The 20,720-nt window shown below is 44.5% G+C and overlaps 1 protein-coding gene across 2 annotated transcripts; it reads left to right on the top strand.

Annotated features, from left to right (window-relative positions):
- The first annotated feature begins 478 nt into the window (after positions 1 to 478).
- Positions 479 to 19,023, top strand: LOC309343717 (uncharacterized protein). 2 transcript variants are annotated; one of them, XM_081865561.1, is made up of 5 exons: positions 479 to 982; positions 12,879 to 13,283; positions 15,486 to 15,797; positions 16,014 to 16,180; positions 17,414 to 19,023. In XM_081865561.1, exons 1-5 carry the CDS (start codon positions 901 to 903, stop codon positions 17,456 to 17,458), a joined length of 1,011 nt encoding a protein of 336 aa, XP_081721687.1. In that variant the 5' UTR covers positions 479 to 900; the 3' UTR covers positions 17,459 to 19,023. The 2 variants fall into 2 exon arrangements, with proteins under 2 accessions (XP_081721687.1, XP_081721686.1); XM_081865560.1 differs by lacking the exon at positions 479 to 982 and adding an exon at positions 3,804 to 4,053.
- The last annotated feature ends 1,697 nt before the right edge of the window (positions 19,024 to 20,720 follow it).

Raw genomic sequence — 20,720 nt, forward strand, 5'->3', positions numbered from 1 at the left:
CTTTAAGCTCATTTTAAAATACAGGCCTTGATCAGATGCCTCAATATTTTATGGGTTATGTTTTGACGCGCATTTTGTAAGATGCTTGGTGGAGAAAGTCTCTTTAAAAAGCAAGTTGTAATTATTAATTAATCGATCAATCAATTCTTGTTAGAATGAACATAGCAGAGGGCATGAGAGTGCACATGCCTGTCCACATGCCAATATCACTTCAAGCTGGCACATACCCTAAACGCCTGAACTGGGCCATTGTTCCAGCTACAGCCAGAACAATTTTGTTGACCAACTATCAAAAATAAGCTTGAAATATACATCGCGAAGTCCTGACTCACCCTCGCAGAATCCCATGATTTAACCTTGAATTGGATGGATGACGATTTGTGTTAAATATAGAGCGTTCAAGGCAGCTACCTTCGCCCTCCCGCTACGGGGTGGAAGGCGAAGGCCCCGTTTGGCCCTTCAGTGGGGTGGGAGCGCACTCGTGGGCGCACGCCGATGACTTTGCAGCGCCCACAAACTGAAATAGCACAGACTTTGCGCTAGGAAATACTGTAGACAAAACCCAACAGCCACAGGCTTTCAATAGAAACCACTCCGGCCAGTCGGCGGGGGAGGATCCACACGCCTTACTTCAACTCACGAGGCGGGTTGCGCCTGGTGGGGCTACGCCGAGGAGGCGGAAGAGCTGAACCCAGGATCCCGCCGGCCTGGTAGGGAGCGAGGGAGGGGGGCGCATCTGACACGCCCAGGCCGCGCGTGGGCTTGTGAATGAACCACGTGGCACAGACTCCTTTCCAGCTCTGGAGACGCGCCTGTGCCTGGGACTCTTCATAGAAATTTAGCGCTTTCTCCGCCGGTTCGCTCGCCGCTGCCAGCCAGTCCATCCGGAATCAGCCCGGCATGGAGGCAACAACGCGCCGCTCCCCCTACAGCTTCTCCGCCGTTTGCTGCCTCCTCGCTGGAACCTTCCTGCCGCTGCCAGGTAAAAGAGCCTCCGATCGCTTCTTTTCGTCCTAGGTGGGACTTTGGAATCGAACGCTCTTGCGGGAAAGTGTCCTGATCCTTAATGGGTTCTTGAGATCCCCTAGAGGGCGCGCGCTTGGGTGGCATCCTATAAGTCTCTCAGAGGAGCCAGTACCTACCCTGTGTTTGCTAATACCCCAGCTTTCTTACCGCGTCTGATGATCTGGCTTTTTCATGTGATCGCCCTAGATTTTCCGCAGCCCAGGAGACAGATCTGCTCCCTTCGTGCTACTATCCTAAGGGACTGACTCTGTAGCTTCGTTCCCACCCTGGACACCAAGGTGGGTTTTCCCCGCCCCCTTAGAGCGCAAGAACGTTCTATATCTTGTCTCGAAACTTGTGAGCTTGAGGCGCTGTAGTGTCTGCCCAGATGGTGTCCTTCCTTTCGGCGGGGCCCCCATTTCCCGGAGTTCCGCCGTCGGTCCTTGCAAGCTGTTGTGATTGTTGGTTTATAACGTGAGAATGTCCGGGGTCTAAGGCTTTATCCTCGACTGATCTGGAATTTCGAAGCCCTGAAGGAGGCGCTTGGCCGAGAGAGCGAGCAGTCAGGAAAATGCACTCTGCATATGCTTGTAGTCTCGTCTTTTGTGAGTAGTTCTGCTTCCCATTTCGAAATTCGGCATTCAGAAACATTACTGGGTCTGAGCTCAAATGAAGTTCTTGTTTGGATGGATCTAGTTTTCACACCCTCCTTATGTTTGATGGAGGCTCCTTGTGCTGTGCTTTCCCCCTATGCTTGATTCCCTCTCAGTTTCTCCCTGACTAGTTATTTATTTAGTCATTCAATCTATATCCCATCTTTCCTCCCCAAAGAGCCCAGGGTGGCAAACACATCAGACTTACACACACCAGACTAAAAACAGTTAAAAACTTTCTCGCAACCAGTAATCTCAAGGTTGCCAGGAACAGTGCATTTCAGCCATCAGATGCCTGGGTAAACAGAAATGCTAAATTCCGCCTGAAAGTCAATAACAAATTAGGCCTTTCTGTTGTTTGTTTGCTAGTTGCAGACAAGTCTGAAACTATGACGTTTCCTCCCCTCCTGGTGGGTGGGACAGTGGTGCTGTTAGGGCAGGATGCTGGGGCAGAAGTCCAGGACCACACTCAGACAATGATGTTTCAGAAGTTCTTAGATGGTGTTGGGGAAATCTTTAGTCGCTTTCTGCCCAGTGTGATTGATGTAACTTTTCAGGAAACTAGATCAAACTCCAGGATTCAGACATGCACTAGAAATAACTGTCAGAGCTGCTTGTTTTTATATCTGGGTCTGCCCAAATCAAAGCAGGGGTCTGATTTAAAGAGCCTCCTGAAAAGTATAGTGGGGGAGGGGGTTGGTAAATGGGAAGATAATCAGCCATATTTTTCTTGCAGAATGTATGTACCACAAATAACTGACATGGGCATGTGAGGGCAGGTGCGCCATGAACTGTTTATGTGGATCAGTCAGTGTAGCAGACTTATTTGCAATGCTGCTGTCTTGATGCTCACTCTGCTCCCAAACCTGAGAAGCTGTATTTGAATATAACACTAAACCATGGCTTGGCACTGTGGCACAACTGGCCTCTGGCTTGTACACTTTCCACCACCTGCATAGTCAGGAGGAGGATTTGGGCAGCATTTACTTTCAGTTTCCCAGAATATCAGCTTGTCATTAAGAATTTAGGAAGATGCTTTAATATGCTTTGTTAGACCATAGGTCCATTTAGCTCGGTATTGGCTTGAAACAGCTCTCCAGGGTTTCCAGCAGGGAGTCCCAGCCCTATCTGGAAATGCTGGGGATTAAAGCTGAGTCCTTCTGGCTGAAAAACATATGCTCTACACTGAGCTACAACCTATGGTCACTGCATCTGAACTGGTGGTTGTGGACTATCATGAATTGCCTCCCATTTCAAAACAAGTTAGCTTCAAATAGTGGGCTATGAAGCTGGTTTGTTAAAACTGACCATAATTTAAACCACAGATCTAACACAATGGTGAGCAGAGACTCTGGGTAAATTGTGGTCAAATCATCATCCCAGCTGCATGGGGTGAGGGAGCATGCAAGCCTGAGTGCTAAATTATGGTTTAAGGTTGCATCTAAATGCGGCCAAAGTTGCAACAAATTTTACCAGACAAATCCACTTTGGGAGCAATAAAGGCAACCAGTCAAAGAGTTATTTGTTACAAGTCTCCTTCTTGTTCTAATTCTGGAAGGGGAAAATAAAAGCAAGCTGTGTGTTCTGCTGAAATTCTGCTCCCCTTACAGAGCCTTCATGAGATAGCAGATCCAAGAGGTGGTTCAGACAATTTCTGAGTTAGAACTAAGATAGGCCCAAGCAATTTCTCTTTTAAAAAGTGACTGGGCTGAAGATGCTTAGATATTTTAAGTGTTTTTAAGTTCTGTTCCTGAGCCGTTGGAATGGCTGTCTCCGGAATTGCTTAGGACTCCCTGTGGCAGGAGTTCAAATTTGCCTGCCAGCTCAGTCTCAGCTAACCAATCAGGTACTCGTCTTGTTCAGTAGTGCCTTTCCCAGCTAAATGAAGAAACCCACTTCCTTCAAATGACTTTCAAAAATATAAAACTCCTCCTGAAAGTTTTTATTTTATTTTTTGGTCTGTGAATTTTGGCTTTGTCTCCTGAATGCCTCTGGCTGTGTCTGGGTAGTAGTTGTGTTTGCTTGTCTTCTGTACATGCACGTCTTCAGCGGAGCCCTGATTTGCAGAGAAGCATAAAGATTAGTTTGTCACAGTTCCAGGCCCTGCTCTATTGCCCTGAGGTCACAGATACACTGGGAGCAGTGTGTAACACAGCCAACATGGGCAGTGTCTGTCTCCTCCTCTCTTCCCACTCCCACCCCAAGGCTGCCTTAGTTGCTCTTACAGCTTGGGAAATGAAATGGGACACGTTCAGTCCAAGGGGCCTTGTGCAACAGAGGAAGAGACAATTGAATGTAGGGAAATGTGATGGGTGCCAGCCACTTCCAAAGCCTCAGGTTCAAGTAACTGGAGCAGGCTGCTGCTCTGTTGCGGTCGGAGAATTTGGGAAACAAAGTAAGGCTGTCTCTTATTACAGTAGTTTTCAACTGGTGTGCCATGACACCCAGGGGTGCCGCGGACAACACTGGCCTCTGGCCCTCTTTCCTTCCTTCCTTCCCTTCCTCCCCTGATGCCCTCTTGCTTTTGTGCCTTCCAAAGGCTTGCACAGCAGTTTATTGCAGCAGCCCTGGCTACAAACTTCCCAGATGAATTGTGCCTCGGGGGCTGGCCAGGGGGTGCTTCCCAGGCCCCTGTGGGGCAGTTGAGGAGGCACCTCTCTTTGGGGCAGGGTGGGCAGCTCAGAGGAGGGGTGGCAGCAAGAGGGGTGGCAGGAAGGAGAGGGGAGAGGAGGTTGAGGGAACACTCCACAAGGGAGGGTGTTTGAAAAGGCTGCTGGCTCTGCAGGCAAGGGGTGACATAACTGGGCTCCTGCAGTAGGTCAAGGGAGCCGTGGACCCAAAAACCTTGAAAACCCTGTCTTATTATACCACCCTTTTTGGTAAAGGTTCTTTCATGTTAAACAGAACATGTTGGTGGGGTGGCAGCTGAGAGTTGCTCCATTTTCGCAAAGCACTTCTGGGGCCAGTGTTCTGTGTTTGTGTCTGTGGATTAAATCTGTGTACAGCAGAATCCTAAATCAGTTTCACTGAATTCAGTACGGCTTACTCTTAAGTGAGTGGTGGATGATTACAGGCCAAGTAGCGGTGAAGGGCTTCTAGTCGATATTCTCTGCACCTCTGGAGTGTTAATGCAAAGTGCTAGTGAGGATGTACATGGGGATTCAATTTTTATATAATTTAAAGAAACACACAGATGGCCCGTGCTCTTAATAGAACCTGTAGACTGTTGCTGAAAAGGGACAGTTCTAGGCTGCAGTTTGCCAGAGTTTGATATTTCATATCCAGGTCACACATCTATGTTTAAGTGTCATATCCCTGCTTGCAGTAAATGAGTTGGATCCATGTACTCTGCCTTTGGATATAAACACATGCTGTGGAATGAATGAGAGCATTCAGCATTCTGACGCACCTTGGCAAGCAACCAAGCTATTTCCCCAAAGGTGTGGGATACAAAGCTCTGGTGTGTGTTAGATGTTTTTGCGTGGGGGTGGGGTGCGGTGAGGAATAGTCAATTAGTATTGGACCTTGTTATTGCAATACATCCTGTGTACAAAGAGTACAGAAGTTTATTATTGCCTGCCTTTGATCATCTACCTAAACCAGGATGGAATTGTATGCAAATTTTCACTCCTCAGAGAAAAATTGGGATATTGATTTGATAGGCAGCATATTATTATTTATTATTGGTTAAAAGTCTAAGCTGGAAGACAGAAAGTACCTTGTTCACCTTGGTAATTTAACCACTGTATCCCCCCTTACACAAGCTACAGTGTCTTCTTCTCAGATCCACCATCTGCTATATATGTATAGTCAGTGCTTTTTTCTCTCTCTAAAAAAATGTTTAGGGGTACTCTCATTTTGACTCAAGAAAATCACCATTTTATAGTTCAAATCAGGGGGAAATAGAAATATATGAACTATTTGAAGAGCAACTGTAATCAACAAATTGCGCTAGTAGAACTACAAGAAGTTTTGTAAGGAGAAATGTATGAATCATTGCAAAGTAGAGAAAGAATAGAGATATTGGTTATGAATTAAATGTAACTGTGGAAGTAGGAAATGTATATTTAGTGAATAGATTGGAAAATTTTCAGATGTGATTGATGGAAGTAAAAAAAATGGTATAAGATATGAAAGTATGTTTAATTACTGTTGAAAATGATATGCTGAAAAACTAATAAAAAAATTATATACAAATCAGGAAAAATAAATACAGTAAATGGACAAAAATACAAAGATTCACAAAATGTTTAGGGGTATGCGTACCCCTGTGTCCCCCCAGAGAAAAAGCACTGAGTATAGTAATACTGATCTATCCAGTGCTGAGGGCCTTCTGGCGGTTCCCTCATTGCGAGAAGTGAGGTGACAGGGAACCAGACAGAGGGCCTTCTCGGTAGTGGCACCCACCCTGTGGAATGCCCTCCCTTCAGATGTGAAGGAAATAAGCAGCTATCTTCTCTTTAAAAGACATCTGAAGGCAGCCCTGTTTAGGGAAGTTTTAATATTTAATGCGGTATTGTTTTTAACACTCGATTGGGAGCCGCCCAGAGTGGCTGGGGAAACTCAGCCAGATGGGCGGGGTATAAATAAATTATTATTATTATTATTATTATTATTATTATTATTAGTTATTTATTACACTTGTATCCCATCCTTCATCTAAGCAGCTGAAGGAGGCATACACAATTATTCCCCAAGCTTTATCTTAAGAACATAAGAGGAGCCTGCTGGATCAGGCCATCTTGTTCTCGCAGTGGCCAATGAGCTGCTTCTGGGAATCTGTCAAGTAGCACCTGAGAGCACAATTTCCTATCTTTTTTTAAAAAAAAGAAGGTGTTTTCTAAGCAGTGCCTTGTTGTCTATGCCCACTTAGAGTCCATGGCCAGAATATGAGTTTCAGCTATGGCTTCCACTCTTTACATTTTTAAGGGTTTTTTTTTTAAGTAAAAAAAATATGTTTTGATTAATCAAGTAAACCAATATTATGAACTCTCCTTGGGTGTCATGTGTGAGAGTGCATATGCTTTTTGATCAAGTGGGTTTCAGCTTGAATTTTCAATCAATCAAATTTGCACATGCACATATTTTTACAAGGCTGCAATTGTTTTCTGTTGATTTCCTTGGGCAAAAGCCCCATTGAAATAATAAAAGGCACTTACTGTTGAATAAGTTTACTCAGAAGTAGATTCCAATGAGGCTTGAGCCCAAGGAAATCGGCAGACAATTAGCCATACAGGCTTCTCAGAAGCCTCCTCCCACAAGAAGTAGGGATGACCAGCAACTTGGCTTTAAAAGAGGATTAGACAAATTCATTGAGGATAAGGCTATCACAGCTACTAGCCACATTGGCTATGTTCTACCTCTGCTGTTGAAGGCAGAATGCTTCTGAATACCACTTGCAGGGAACTGCAGGAGCGGAGGGTGCTGTTGAGCTCAGTTCTGCTTGTATGCTTCCCAGAAGGCATCTGGTTGGCTACCGTGAAGACAGGATGGTGGGCTAGATCAGGGGTCAGCAACCTTTTTCAGCTGTGGGCCGGTCCACCGTCCCTCAGACTATGTGGTGGGCTGGACTATATTTTGAGGGGGGGAAATGAACGAATTCCTATGCCCCACAAATAACCCAGAGATGCATTTTAAATAAAAACACACATTCTACCCATGTAAAAACACGCTGATTCCCGGGCCGTCCACTGGCCGGATTGAGAAGGCGATTGGGCCGCATCTTGTCCCCGGGCCTTAGGTTGCCTACCCCTGGGCTAGATGGACCATCCAGCAGGAACTTCTTAAAACTTTCTCAAAATCCATCATCATCAGTGCTTTCCCCCACTAGAAAAATAGATGCCAGTATTTACCATGAAGTTGTTACAGTAAGTGCCACACTTTTTAACAACAAAAAAGGAGCTGCCAGCACTGCAGTACCCCCTGGGGGAAAAAGGACTGATCATCATCACCATTTATTAACTTATTAGTCACTTGTCACACAAACATATAAGGGATCAGATCTCCCTCACCACCCCTGGTTTCATCAGTGATGATGACTCCATTGCGAAAAGAAGTCCTTGTTTCTGCCACAGAGTTACCCATTGCCACCCAGAGCTCTGTGGCCTTTCCAGGTATCATTGTAGGAAAGGAAATCTAGCCCAAAAGGTCCTGGTTTGCTTTTCCAAACAGACTTAGAATGGCAGAAAGTTGGGTGAGCAACAGAGGTAGTAATAGCAGCAGAATGACTCTCAGCAGTGACAGAGGCAGCAGATGCAGGGTGGGGCATTATTGGCAGCAGGTATGGTGGTTACTTTAATTCAGAAAGAGATTGATGCTTGTCCAGGCTGCCTCAGCTTCCAAGGTGACTTCCTCCTTGATGGCTTCAAACAGGAGGTTGTGGGCAGGCTGTACCAGTGATATAAGCTTTTCAGAGTGCACAATAAGCAGCCAGCTAATCAGCTCACCTAGAATTGCACGTGTTTAAGTGGCGGCACCGCAAATAACAAAACAAAAACAAAAGACTTCTCACAGGTCTTGAATTTATTTCAGCTGGGATTTGCGGCCCTGGTTTCAATCCCTAGGTCTACGTTCCTTGCTTGACCAGCTTTCTGTCTGGGCCTTATGACAGAATACAAGCTCATCTCCTGTATGTACTTTGCAGTGTGTTCTATAACAGACTACTATGTGTAGAAACAGATTAAAGGACAACCTTTTCCAATGACCAGAGAGTCTCTGAGGGAAATTCCGCATGCAGCATGCTCATTATGGGTGAGATTAGATAAGTAATCTAACTGCACTGTTCTGTAGTTGAAGAAAGGCTGTGCTTGACCAGTAGCTCAAAGTAAGATTCTTCTGCATATTGATCAATTGGGTGACAGTAGCCAGTAAACAGGAAGGAGATGTTTAGATTGAACATGATTACATTGCTGTGAAGGTAAATATGTCTTTTTAGGTCTGGTTCAGACATAACAGGAAGCCATGGTTTCCTGTTACAAGAACAAGTTGTGGTGAGCTTTATGTACTTTCTCCTCCCAGCTTTTTTGTTTTGTTTTGTGGCAGTAAAGAAATTAGAAGCTCCTGCTTCTAATTTTAAACAAACCACAGTTCCACATCATGTCTGAACTTGGAACTGTGGTTTGTATAAAAGTTGGAAGGGAAAGCTGCCAATTTTCTCCTCCTGTGAAAGGAGAGTGAGGAGCACATGAGCCTGAGACTTGTCCTGGTCCATTCATGTAATAACAAAGCATAGTTTTCTATTACAGTGGTACCAAAACCATACTTAAACCAAGGCGCAGATTCCGTTCTTAGACCGAGGTAAAGTTCACAAACCAGGACACTACTTCCGGTTTTGCGGAGTTCGTAAACCGAATAGTTCGTAAACAGGGCCACTCTCAAACCAAGGCACCACTGTGTATCTTACATCTATGTAGATTAGCAGCAATAGGATGAAATATTACTCCCATGGGCATGTACCTTGTGAGAGTGACAGGTGCTCTGATTTAGAGTATTGATCACTAGCTAGCCTATTTATGTAGAAGCACCATAATGACAATTGCAGTGATCTAGACCTTTGTGTTTATTGATTTGCATGAATAAATATTTTCTGTAATCAGCTTTCTTTCCTTTAGCCTCTGATTCTTGCATCTTTGTAAATGTCCCAATGGACCTTAATTAGACAGAAAGGGTAGGTTTTACAATGCCTGGGGTGTTTGCAGGTTTTTTCAGAAGTGTTTCAAGTATACACAATTTCACTTAAATGTGTGGTTCCCCAGAACGTAACCCAGAACATTAAAATACCACATGTTGCAAGTTGGGTTTCAACATGGGGCTGCTGTTTTCAGAGATGTTTCTTGCAACAGGTAGTGCCACCCTTAGCCAGATTCTGTGGTTCACTGGAAGCACTTCGAACACCCAGAATAGTAAACAAATGTTGGTCCCCTGGAACTGGAAGCTTCTGGGTGTGAACACATAAATAGTACAAATGAGGTCTACTGTCTTCAGTCTTTAAGGTTACCACTTTTCTATGATTCTTTTTTTCATTATTAAAGGCTTAATTTATCACATAATGATTAGTTATGCTTGACAGGAAGAGGTGGCCTTTACCCAGAGCCTGGCTCTGCTTCCATCTGCTGCATATTGCATGAGTTGGCTGTACCCCAGTTTTAAGGCTCAAAATTAGCAAAATTGTTTCTCAGTTCCCCAGGTTGGTGTGAGACCATAAAGACTCAGGTAGGCAAAGGACTGTAGAAATGTAAGGTTGAATGTTTAATCTCTTTCACATCCTGCAGCTACAATAAAAACGGGACTGTGTATGAGATATACTTACTATGCATGCTTGCTTCATTCTGGCATGCTACTTTGGTGTTACTTTTTATAACAGCCTATGCCAACCTTGTGTTTTGGACTACAACTTCTCCATTCCCCTTAACACAGCCCCCCCCCAAAAGATAGTGTTGAGGGGAAGGTGGGATGTGGCATTTAGCTGCAGGAGCCGAAAAAGAAGCAGTCCAGAACAGAAGTGAGCATTTTGTGAGAGGCAGAATGCCCATCTCCAAGTATGAGAACATCCACTTAAAGCTCTGCAGGATTCTAAGTCTTGTGGAACTGTTCACATCTTTGTCAGAGTTGTCTTTTCTGCCACTGCAGCTTTTTAAAAATGTGAGTTGATATGAACTGAATGATGCAGAACCCACAGACGGAATAATCAGTGCTGTTAAAAAGTGTGGCACTCGCTATAACAACTTCACGGTGAGTACCAGCACCTATTTTTCTAAGGGAAAAAAGCACTGAGACAAATTATATCATGCTGTGATGTGACTGCAAATGTGCACAGCTCAGGATAAGAGAGGGTTGGCATCTTAATATTGTACCCTTGAGTGGTTGAAGTGGAGAAAGAACTGCTTCTGGCTAGATTAATATTTCCACCTAAAAAATCCACGGCAACTATTGGCTCATGATTGCTGCATGCTAATGCAAAGGAAGGAGTTCTTTGTTCTAACTGGAAAAGTCTGTTTCCTTTTGTGACTCCTTTGTATTCTGAGCTCAGGGTACCAGCAGTCTTTTCCTCCAAGCCAGATGCATGCCATGGCAGTTATTGAAAGATGAAAATTGTCCTCTTATGGACTCTGTCAAATTGCCTACCGAGGGAGGCCAAGATGCAAAGGTCGATAGGACTGGTTATAATATTTATTTTTATTTAATTAATACAAATGTAATTCAATGTGTATTGAATAAAGAAACAACAAGTTTCATGAAAATTGAACATACACATACACAAACAAAATGAATTTCCTCCACTTGGATGCCTTGCAGGTTCAAAATGAGCAAACTAGTTACTTGACATGTATTAAAAAGCACCTTCTCTCATACTAATCCAATGGGATTTGCTAAATGAGCCAGAGGTGGTATGTGTGTGATTATAAAGATGGTTAATGGGCAGTATTCATTCTTCTTGGATGCCTTTTAGAAGGGTACAACAGCTGGTTGTTAGAAGGGTAACAATCACAAAGCCCTTGACATCCACATGTGTAAAGCAGAACTGGCCAAGTACCTCAGTAACAGCAAGGCAACAGAGGACAAGACCAGGATTCTGTTGCTACTGCTGTGCTGTAGATCACCACCAAGCCCAGGTCAGTGGCCAAAGACTATCACCATCCTTTCCCCTTCCTCAGGATGGAGGGTTTAGTCACAGTCTGGTGTGTTATGTTTACTCTGATGACTGTAGATAAAAGCTTAAATTCAAAAGGCATTGGGGGCTGCCTTATAATAGATGCTATCTCATGCACAAACCATACTCCCCAAACATTTTGGCATGCTGATGAGACTGGGCATGCTGTTTTCCCCATGTCATTATCCTGAGCCTGTTGTGTAGGGGTGTGTTGAGTTTGGGTGAAGAAGCCAGCCCAGTTGTTCTCCAGCATGAGGGTTCTTTCAGCAATGCAGAGGAACAGCTGCCTCAGCAGAGACCCAAGACTGGAATAAAATGAGTAAAGAGTTATTGAGAAGCTGTAATTATGTGGTTTGTGGGTGGAGAGTGGGAGTCCAGTTTTAACTCGTGCTTTACTGTGTGAGCAAGTGGTGTGGGACTTCCTCCCATGCCACACTTAACTGTCTTGTTTGCTGTTGATTCTTCAACACTGTATGGGACGTACGAGATCCTTCATTCACGCTGAAGTGATTCTTCTGCAGAGACAGCAATGGCTACCAAGCATACTTGATTCTAATTGTTTGGGGTTGTTCCCACCACCAGTTAAGTGCCTCCCCTTGATTTTTTTTGGACTTCTGAAAACTCGGGGGTTCACCTCCAAGCCTGCTGTCATCTCTCTCTTGTGCATGGATGGTTCCATTTTGTGTACACCGGGATCAGTACTTAAAGAATGAGGTCGCTATAAATATATATGATTGATTGTTGCAAAAGGACATGAGATTCTCAAATTGACTTGAACTTTGAGATCATGAAAACTTGTTTTTCAGGGGTGTTAGATTTCAGCCTTGGCCTACTGTAGTTTTTGTCTTTACTCCTTTTTCGTACAGTGGTACCTCTGGTTAAGAACTTAATTTGTTCTGGAGGTCCGTTCTTAACCTGAAACTGTTCTTAACCTGAGGTACCACTTTAGATAATGGGGACTCCCATTGCCGCTGTGCCGCCGACGCACGATTTCTGTTCTCATCCTGAAGCAAAGTTCTTAACCCGAGGTACTATTTCTGGGTTAGCGGAGTCTGTAACCTGAAGCATATGTAACCTGAAGTGTATGTAACCCGAGGTACCACTGTATTTTGCAAGGAAGTACCCTCACAAAATGTTTTGGTCTACATAGCTCCATTGTTATCTTTGGAGGTGGGGAAATAGTGCTTCTTCAAATCCTTGACTTCGTAACTCTGCTGATTTCTCTCTCTGATTCTTTACCCAACAATGATCATCAGTGGCCGTAGGTACCTTTCCTACTCCAGTATGAAGCTCCAATACATTGGTTTGTCATACTTTGTATGTTTGAGGAGCAGAGGGTGAAGTTTGGAGAAAATTATTTCCATTCTGCAGAGAACTGGATGGCTGCAGTGCGACTAGAGGAGGAGGTTAATAGAAGAGGAGTTTCCTCTCCACCCTGTAATTGTAATTGATTTGTCCTGTAGGCTCTGTTCCTTCCCTTTCCCTCTTATTTTCCCCTTGCTGGAAGCAGCTGACCTTCTGGGCATGTGTCTGTGATTTTAGCTTTCCTCTGTTTGTTTTTCCTGCACTAGGAGATGGGCAGAATTTATCATCAGTTCAATCTGGCACTGTGTCGCACTTCGTGCTCCCTCACACGGAGGCTGGCGGCCTTGGCAACTGGACAATTCCCCCTACTGCCATAAGTGTGGATGGCAATGCCACCGTTGCTTCACAGTTAAACGTCAGTAGCTCAGTCCTGCTTGAACCTCTGGCACCTACTGTACACGGCTCCTTAAGCACCACAGCAAGACTACAGAACACAACGCATGTTGCCAACAGTAGTGCTGACATCCATTCCCTTCCTGCTGCAACTACAAACTCAGTAGAAGTGAACCAGACCCGCCTGGATGATTCCGAACCCATCAGTACCACAGCCTGGGTTAATTCCAGTACAAATGTTATGGCTACAGAGCCCTCTCAGCCAAAGGAGGTACAAGGTAAGACTTGGTAGTAGTCAACCATTTCCCATGGAATGTAGCTTAATTCTCAAGCAACTTGGGTTGTGTACACACAACATTTTGTTCTGCAATCAAAGGAGACTGAATGCTTGCGTTTTTTTCTATGTAGTCCTTGCACAATCTAGATCTACTGCATATTTTTATTTCCCTGAAAAGTATTGCTTGAGAAACTGGTTTCATTCCAAAAATAAAAGCTCATTGTGGATTGATTCTGCAATACCTCACAGTGTGTCCATTTGAAACAAGATGTAGGCAATCCTGGCACTGGGGGTTGTATCCATACCAGCAATTATGTTGTGGGTGTGCATACACCAAGACTGCAATCATTGCTTCCTTCTTCAATCACCTGGGGCATGTGCAGGCAGGAAAACATATAGATAGCCTAATCAAGGGGAGGGTTTTCACCTACCCCTGTAGATTGAAAGCCACATGTTGAGGACAAGCATAAATGATTCCCAATGGAGAAACACTACATATCTGTGCTACAAATGGGTTAGTGAGTGCACAGCCTTGGGTAGACTTTTCTATTGACTTTATTAGGTGGAATACCTCAGAAAGTTTTTTGGCTTTAGTACCATTAGTACCATATCCCATACCTGCCAAAATTGGAGTGGAGAGAATAGAACACAATCTGAGTAGAACTCCCAAGTGCCTGGAATCATAATTAGATGTTTCTATAACCTAGGCATAAATATTACCTCTTCGATGACAATTATAGTTCTGTTAACACAGGATATTTATTCAATCCCTCATGTAAACTTCAATACACTTTGAAAACCCTGCAGTTTTTCATTAAATGGAAGGCAGGTAATTCTGGGTTGTTGTCAGGCAGTAAATGGAGAACAGAAAGTCAGACACCTGGGCAAATGCCTTGCTCCATATATATAAAAAGTTATGGCATAAAAAATTGGTATAATTTGGATATGCAGTAAATTAAAATATAAACAAGGAACCGCAGAAAGAGGGAGAAGGGAGTCTAAATAAGTAATGATTGCCTGCAATTTAAATTTAAATTTATATTTATTTTGTATAGTGTAAAAGCTTATAAGTATATTTTTTAAAAAGTTATGGCATTTTAACAAAAATAGGAAATGTTATTTTCACCTTTCTTCAAAAGATGAGAAAATCACAGCAAGATGGGCTGCAGGGTTCTATATGATTAGCAGGAACCATTCCATACTGGGAGTCCTGGTGTCCATGAAGGCAGAAGTCTTTCTCTGATTGTTCTTTGACTACTTTTTATTGGTTTTGGTGGCTTCAGGATAAAGAGCAGTTTCTCTCGGGGAACCATTGTTGACAGTGGGAGGAGGGGAAAGCTCTGTGTCTGATGCGTCAGAAACAAAGGATGCAAAACTCATATTGACATAGGCATTGATCTGTAGGCACCTATCTCTGATGTGTTTGGGCAGGCAATTGATTGCTGATGCTGTAACGCTCCAAGAGATTCCTCTATGCACCATGCAGTGGGGCTTGCCTTTGAACTTCCTTTTCCTGTATAGGGTACACTATTCTGATTCACCTTCCCCTGCCCCCTTGGGCCACATGACAAAAGAAGAGCTAGGCTGTGTACACACCATCTATTTAAAGCATATCCCCACCACCCAAGAATCCTGTGAACTGCAGTTTGTTGAGGGTGCTGGGAATTGTAGCTCTGTGGGGGCAAACTACAGTTCCCATTATTCTTTGAGGGGGGATGATCTCTGACCCCTGGCTTGTCTGATAGAATTGAAGTATGTTTGGAACTAAAGATTTGGTTTCTAGGATTTCAGTCAGAACCCTCTTCTAATTATTTTGTGTAGATCAGTTAGGACTCACTTTAGCTGTCTCAGTTTGCACCCTAAGATTTCCAGGCTCTACAGCTGAAAAACCCAGATTCTGCCAACTGACTAATCTAAGAACAGATATTTTCTGCACAACACTCTCAGAAAGCTTGCTATTGTAAGACGAACTATGGCAAAGGGCTATGAGTATCCACTAGTGTGTTTCAGCCATTGATGTAAATCTCTTTGCAAGTTTGATATACTTTGTTCTGGACTCTGGATCTGCTCCATCCATGTGCTAGAATTGTAGTAATAGAGAGGAAATGATCATGCTGGATTATTTTCATTTATTCTTGCACGTCAAAGACCCAGGATTCCTGCTTGATTCACTTGTGCGTGTCTCTCTTGTCTCTGTCTCCAGGACCAACATCTCCTTCCCAGCCAACAGCTTCCACACTCATCACCTCAGGGCCTACAGAAGGGAGACCAGAAACTATGTCAGTGGCAAACCGTGTTGTCACAGAGGGGAGCAGTGCCGAGTCCACCTTGGCTACAAATGCAACTGATACGGATGGAAGAGTGCTCACAGAGAGTGCCTCTAGCACTACCATATTAACACCAGGCATTGTCTCCTCCACACTCACATCTCCCAGAGTCCCACCAGTGGAAACAGAGCAACCAGCTAACCACGTGCAGAAGAAGGCCTCTACCACAGACGTGGGAGATGGCGAAGGTACTCACTAGGAGCTCTTATTCCATGCAGGTAGAAACAAGGATAGAGAGCAGTTTGGGAACTAGATATATAGTGGAGACGAAGGTATATAAAGATGTTTTTGCGACAGAACAAGTTTTGACTTTTGAAGTGCCTAGTAATTGTATAGAATTGCCATTCTGGGCCAGGAGCAATAATCCATGTTTGGCTGTCTGACTCCCCCCCCCCTTTCTGCAGACCTACCTAGTATACCAGAAGCCAGCCCAATAGGTGAGGACCCTCTGGTGATTGCAGTCATCTTCATCTTCATCGTGACAGTGGGGATCCTGGCTCTTATGGGGTTCTTGCGGTACCGACAGCGCAGTGGCCAGCTGCAGTTCCGGCGGCTCCAGGATTTGCCTATGGTTTGTGCCCTCGATTAATCCTCCTCGGTCAGACCTCTAACCTGGACTTCACAGGCTCTTATTAGAAGACAGGAAGCTAACCAATGATCTGACTTGGCAGGAGGCAGTCTAGCTCAACCCTAACTGGCAGTGGCTTTCCAGGGTTTCAGACTTTGGTCTCTCCCAGCCCAACAGGAGGTGGCAGGGATTGAACATGGGGTCTTCTGCATTCAAAGCAGATGCCCTACCATGGAGTTATGGCCCTTTTCCTTCCTCTGCCTTGAGTGCCCTGCTCTGAAACTAAGGTTTTTAAAAAATATACTTTTCAAATATCATGATCAGAATGCATTTGAAAAGGATATAGGCTCCATAAGTGTTCGTCAACCCTAACTAGGGTAGCATTAAAGTGTAACCTTTTGTGAAGGATTCAGTTGGAGTTGGGAAGAGAACATCTCTAGTGTCTTCTACTCCATCATTAAGGGTGATAATTGGATGAAGGGCCTCCAGACCACATGGAGGTACCATTTCAGGGGGGGGGGCTAGAAAATGGCACCATAGATTCCCCCCACAGTAAGAGTGACAAAGGTTAGACCCCCCCCCCAATTTAAGTTGAATGAGCTCTCCAGCTGTGGGCCTTCACATTAGGGCATCTCACCTGTAGCATGGCCTAGATGCCAGTACACAATAAATCTTATCCGTCTGCCTCTCCTGAGGCTGCCCATCTCTTTCAAATACGGCAGTTGTCTGATAACAGCAAGAAGGTTACTTCAGGGTGTCTGTGGAATGGGGCAAGTCATAGAGTGCATACTTGTATACCTGAAGGAGCATCTCCACCCCCATTGTTCAGCCCAGACACAGAGATCCAGCTCTGAGGGCCTTCTAGCGAGAGGTCAGGTTGCAGGGAACCAGGCAGAGGGTCTTCTCAGTAGAGGCACCCGCCATGTGGAATGCCCTCCCTTCAGATGTCAAGGAAATAAATAACTCTTTGACTTTTAGAAGACTTCAGGGAAGTTTTTAATGTTTGATGTTTGATTGTGTTTTTAATATTTTGTTGGGAGCTGACCAGAGTGGCTGGGGCAACCCAGTCGGATGGGTAACATATAAATAAAATTACTGCTAGTGCTAATACTACTCCTTGAGGCATGGGCTGAGGGCCTGTGTGCACTGCTTGCTTTTATGCCCTTCACCTACTCCTGCTCCTTCAGGCCTGTGCAAAATTAACAAGGTCTCCCTTTCCCCCCTTTTTGCTTACAGGATGACATGATGGAGGACACACCTCTTTCCCTCTACAGCTACTAAGCAGATGGAAGACAATTTTCCTATTGTGATTCTGATTCTGACCAGCCAAGGGAGGCGTAAAGGTTTCTGACCGGGAAGAGCATCCCCTGCAAGATGCTGTCCTGATTTCCCATGACTATAAAGTTGTGAGTCAGCTGACTTAGTCTACAAAGAGACTTGTTTTTTCTTTCTTTTTTGGGAATTGGCACCAGCCTGACCTAGTCCTTTCCCTTGTACCTTTGTCCTCCTTGTGCCTTGTGTTCAGAGCCATACAGCTCTCGGGGAAATGGACTTTCGTCCAGTGACCGCACTAACACTTGTTCACATTGCCAAGGGAGGCCTTGCTTGGATTTTGAAGAGCTGCACTGTGGGATTCTTGCAGAAGAAGTGAAGCAGCTGTGGGGGCGAGTCAGCCCAGCGCAAAACCGCGGAGTATGTTACATGTGAAAGGAGATGCAACCCAACTGTGATTTGGAGGCCTAGTTGGCTCCTTCCTTGAGTTTTACATATATACTTTTAAATTGCACTTCTATTTACACTTTTTATCAATCGGATCCAAAGGTGTTCCAGAGGGTCTAGCAGGAAAACAGGGAGCAGTGACCCCATATTTGCCAGAAAAGCCCTGATCCACCAGACCAAAAATCCATTCAGCCCATCATTCTGCTTCCCATATTGATCAGTCAGGAGCCTCCAGGAACCTTGCAAACAGGGTTTGAAGACAGTAACCCTGACCCAAAGTTGTTCCCTAGCAAATGGTCTTCAAAGATATTGCATAGCCTTATTGCTGCGGAAGACGTGCTCCGGCCCCCCAATTATTGCTGTATTTCAGGGGGAATAAAAGCAGTTTTGATTCAGACAACACTGTTTGGGGGAAGCAGTTTATTTTTGGAGTTTCTCCAGAAAATTCTGCCACTGTTCTTGGTACCAAGGTGTGGCACAGGAGATGCCCAGCAATTATACCAGCCCAGTTGTGCCCAGACACTTGTCCAACAACAGCTCAGATCAATGGGACTCATATGTGTACTCAGTGCTGCCACTGGAAGCTGTATCTAACTGTTGTATCGCTTGCTTGTTTGTTAGATTCATATTTAAATAGTCCTGGCAACCGTCTTCATGTGGACTCTTGGCAGTTACCTCCTGCTGTTTGCACAGAGCGTTCATTCCCCACCTTGTCCTCTCCTGTTACTTCTTTACCTGCTAATCCTAGAGGAATTGCTTGTGCCTTGTTTGGATGAAGAAATCTAGATTCACCAATCCCTAACTTTGCTGCACAATCCCAAATGTTGTGCAACTTATCTCCCAGACTAGTCCTAACCAAAGATGGGGCAGACCAATTAAGCTGCAGTGTCCCTTTTATGTCTGCATAGAAGTGTACCTTTTACTTCTTCATTTAAAATTCTCTTTATTCCACCCTGTATCCTCTTTTCTCCAGCTGTTTTCTGTTTCTCCCGTTCTGTTTCCCCTCACTTCCTCCACCTGACATCTCTCATTTACATCTTTAGCCTTCTGAAGGCTTTCCCAGAACATAACACCTTTGTGTTTGGACTGTTGATTGTGGGTCTACAAATAAATTGGTTTTCCTCTAACTAGGCTTATTTCCTTTCTTGCTTGAAGCTTCTCAAGTTGTTAGTTGGATGAGATAGGAGCCTTTGCTCGGGTTTTCTGCAACACCCCCAATTTGCATCCCAGAAAACTGGAGGAATTATGTTGCTGCTTCCCCTTCACATGCCTGTATAAAATAAGGAACAGCATAGATTATTCAAAGAGGAGCTAGAGAGAGCACGCCAGGAACAAAGAAAAAGCTCTAAAGGTTACTCTTTAAATCCTTACAAACACCATCTGATTTGTGAAAGGGAATTTTTATTCAGTGGGCAATCATGCAGGGGAATCTCACTGTGAGGGGACTAGTTCTAAGAACTTGGGTTTTTCTTGATCCATCATTCCAAGATAGGGGTACCCCAAACATTTATCTAGTTAGGAAAGCTACCTCTGATGGAAGTTTGAGAACCTCCGCAGTTAAAACTCAAGGTGTCACACTCTTGGGCTTTTCAAAGGCCTGCAGAAAGTTCAGTATTCCATGTGATGCCCCTAAGAAAGGGGTTGCACAAATGCTCCCCCTGAAGTCTGCGGAACTGCTCTAGAAGTGAGTAGGACTTGTAGCCACAACTGATGGACTAATCCAGATAAACCTAAGCAAGCCTGAAAGATGCTGATAGTGTGAACCTATTCAGGTTTGTTTTGTCTGAAGTCTGTGCCACTGAGATTAATAGGGCTCACTCTAATGTGTGTCAAGGACTGCAGCCCTGCTTGCTAGATAACTGTTAGGCAGGAAGCACATTCACAGAATTGTAGAGTTGGAAGGGACCCCAAGGGTCATCTAGCCCAACCCCCTGCAATGCAGGAATCTCTGCTAAAACATCCATGACACGGGGAGACAACATTTGCTTACTGATCGATGCAGGCTCAGTACACAACCCAAAGTCCTTGCACTAACAGAACGTCCACTGAAACAAAGCTGTATTTTCAAAGCCTGCCTTATAGCAAGCAAGGCGGTTGTAGAGACATACGAGTCTGCAGGGAGGCTATTTCATACTCTGTCATGCTAGATATGTGTGTGTGTGTGAAAGAAAGTCTCATCCCCTCCCTCTGTTTTCAGAGGGCCTCAAAGAAAGAGTGAAGTTCCTGGGCAGGCTTGCCTCAGAGACTTCTGCCCCTGCAAAGCTGCACCCTTCTGCTTTGTAGCTGAATGAATGTTAACACTGCAGTTCCCCAGGGGCTATCCCCCAAAAGATATTTGAGGTTTTGTTGCACAAGCAAGGAGTCTGTTTGACAGAGCCACAATGGGCAGCGTGCCAGATCCTTATAGGTCCCTTTGAAGGCAGCACAAGCCTTTGATAGCTCCTCTGGGTTGTTGCTTTTTTCACCATTCCAGGCTGCATAATTATGTTCATTACGAAGGGGCTAGAAATCAATCTCGGCAGCTTACCTTTGAAGCTAGAAAATGGGTGGGGCACAAACCCAGATAAAAAGAAATCTAAGCCAAGCCACTTCCTTGTGGGAGTGTGTGTTCATGTGTCTGTGGTAAAACAATAAAATAGTGGCCATATTTATATGCTGTATGGTGCCTATAAAGCCAGCCAGCGCTGAAGCTAGTTTTTTCTGAAAGGTCTCAGACTCTTAATGGCCAGTGGAAAAGTTTGCCAGCAAAGCAAGTTCCATGCTATGTCATGAGTGAGGGTGGGGGGGACTAACAATGTACAAGGCAGCAATGCTATCCCCAATT

The sequence above is a fragment of the Podarcis erhardii genome (genome assembly GCF_964252035.2).
Source record: "Podarcis erhardii genome assembly, chromosome: 6".
NCBI classification, from domain to species: Eukaryota; Metazoa; Chordata; class Lepidosauria; order Squamata; family Lacertidae; genus Podarcis; species Podarcis erhardii.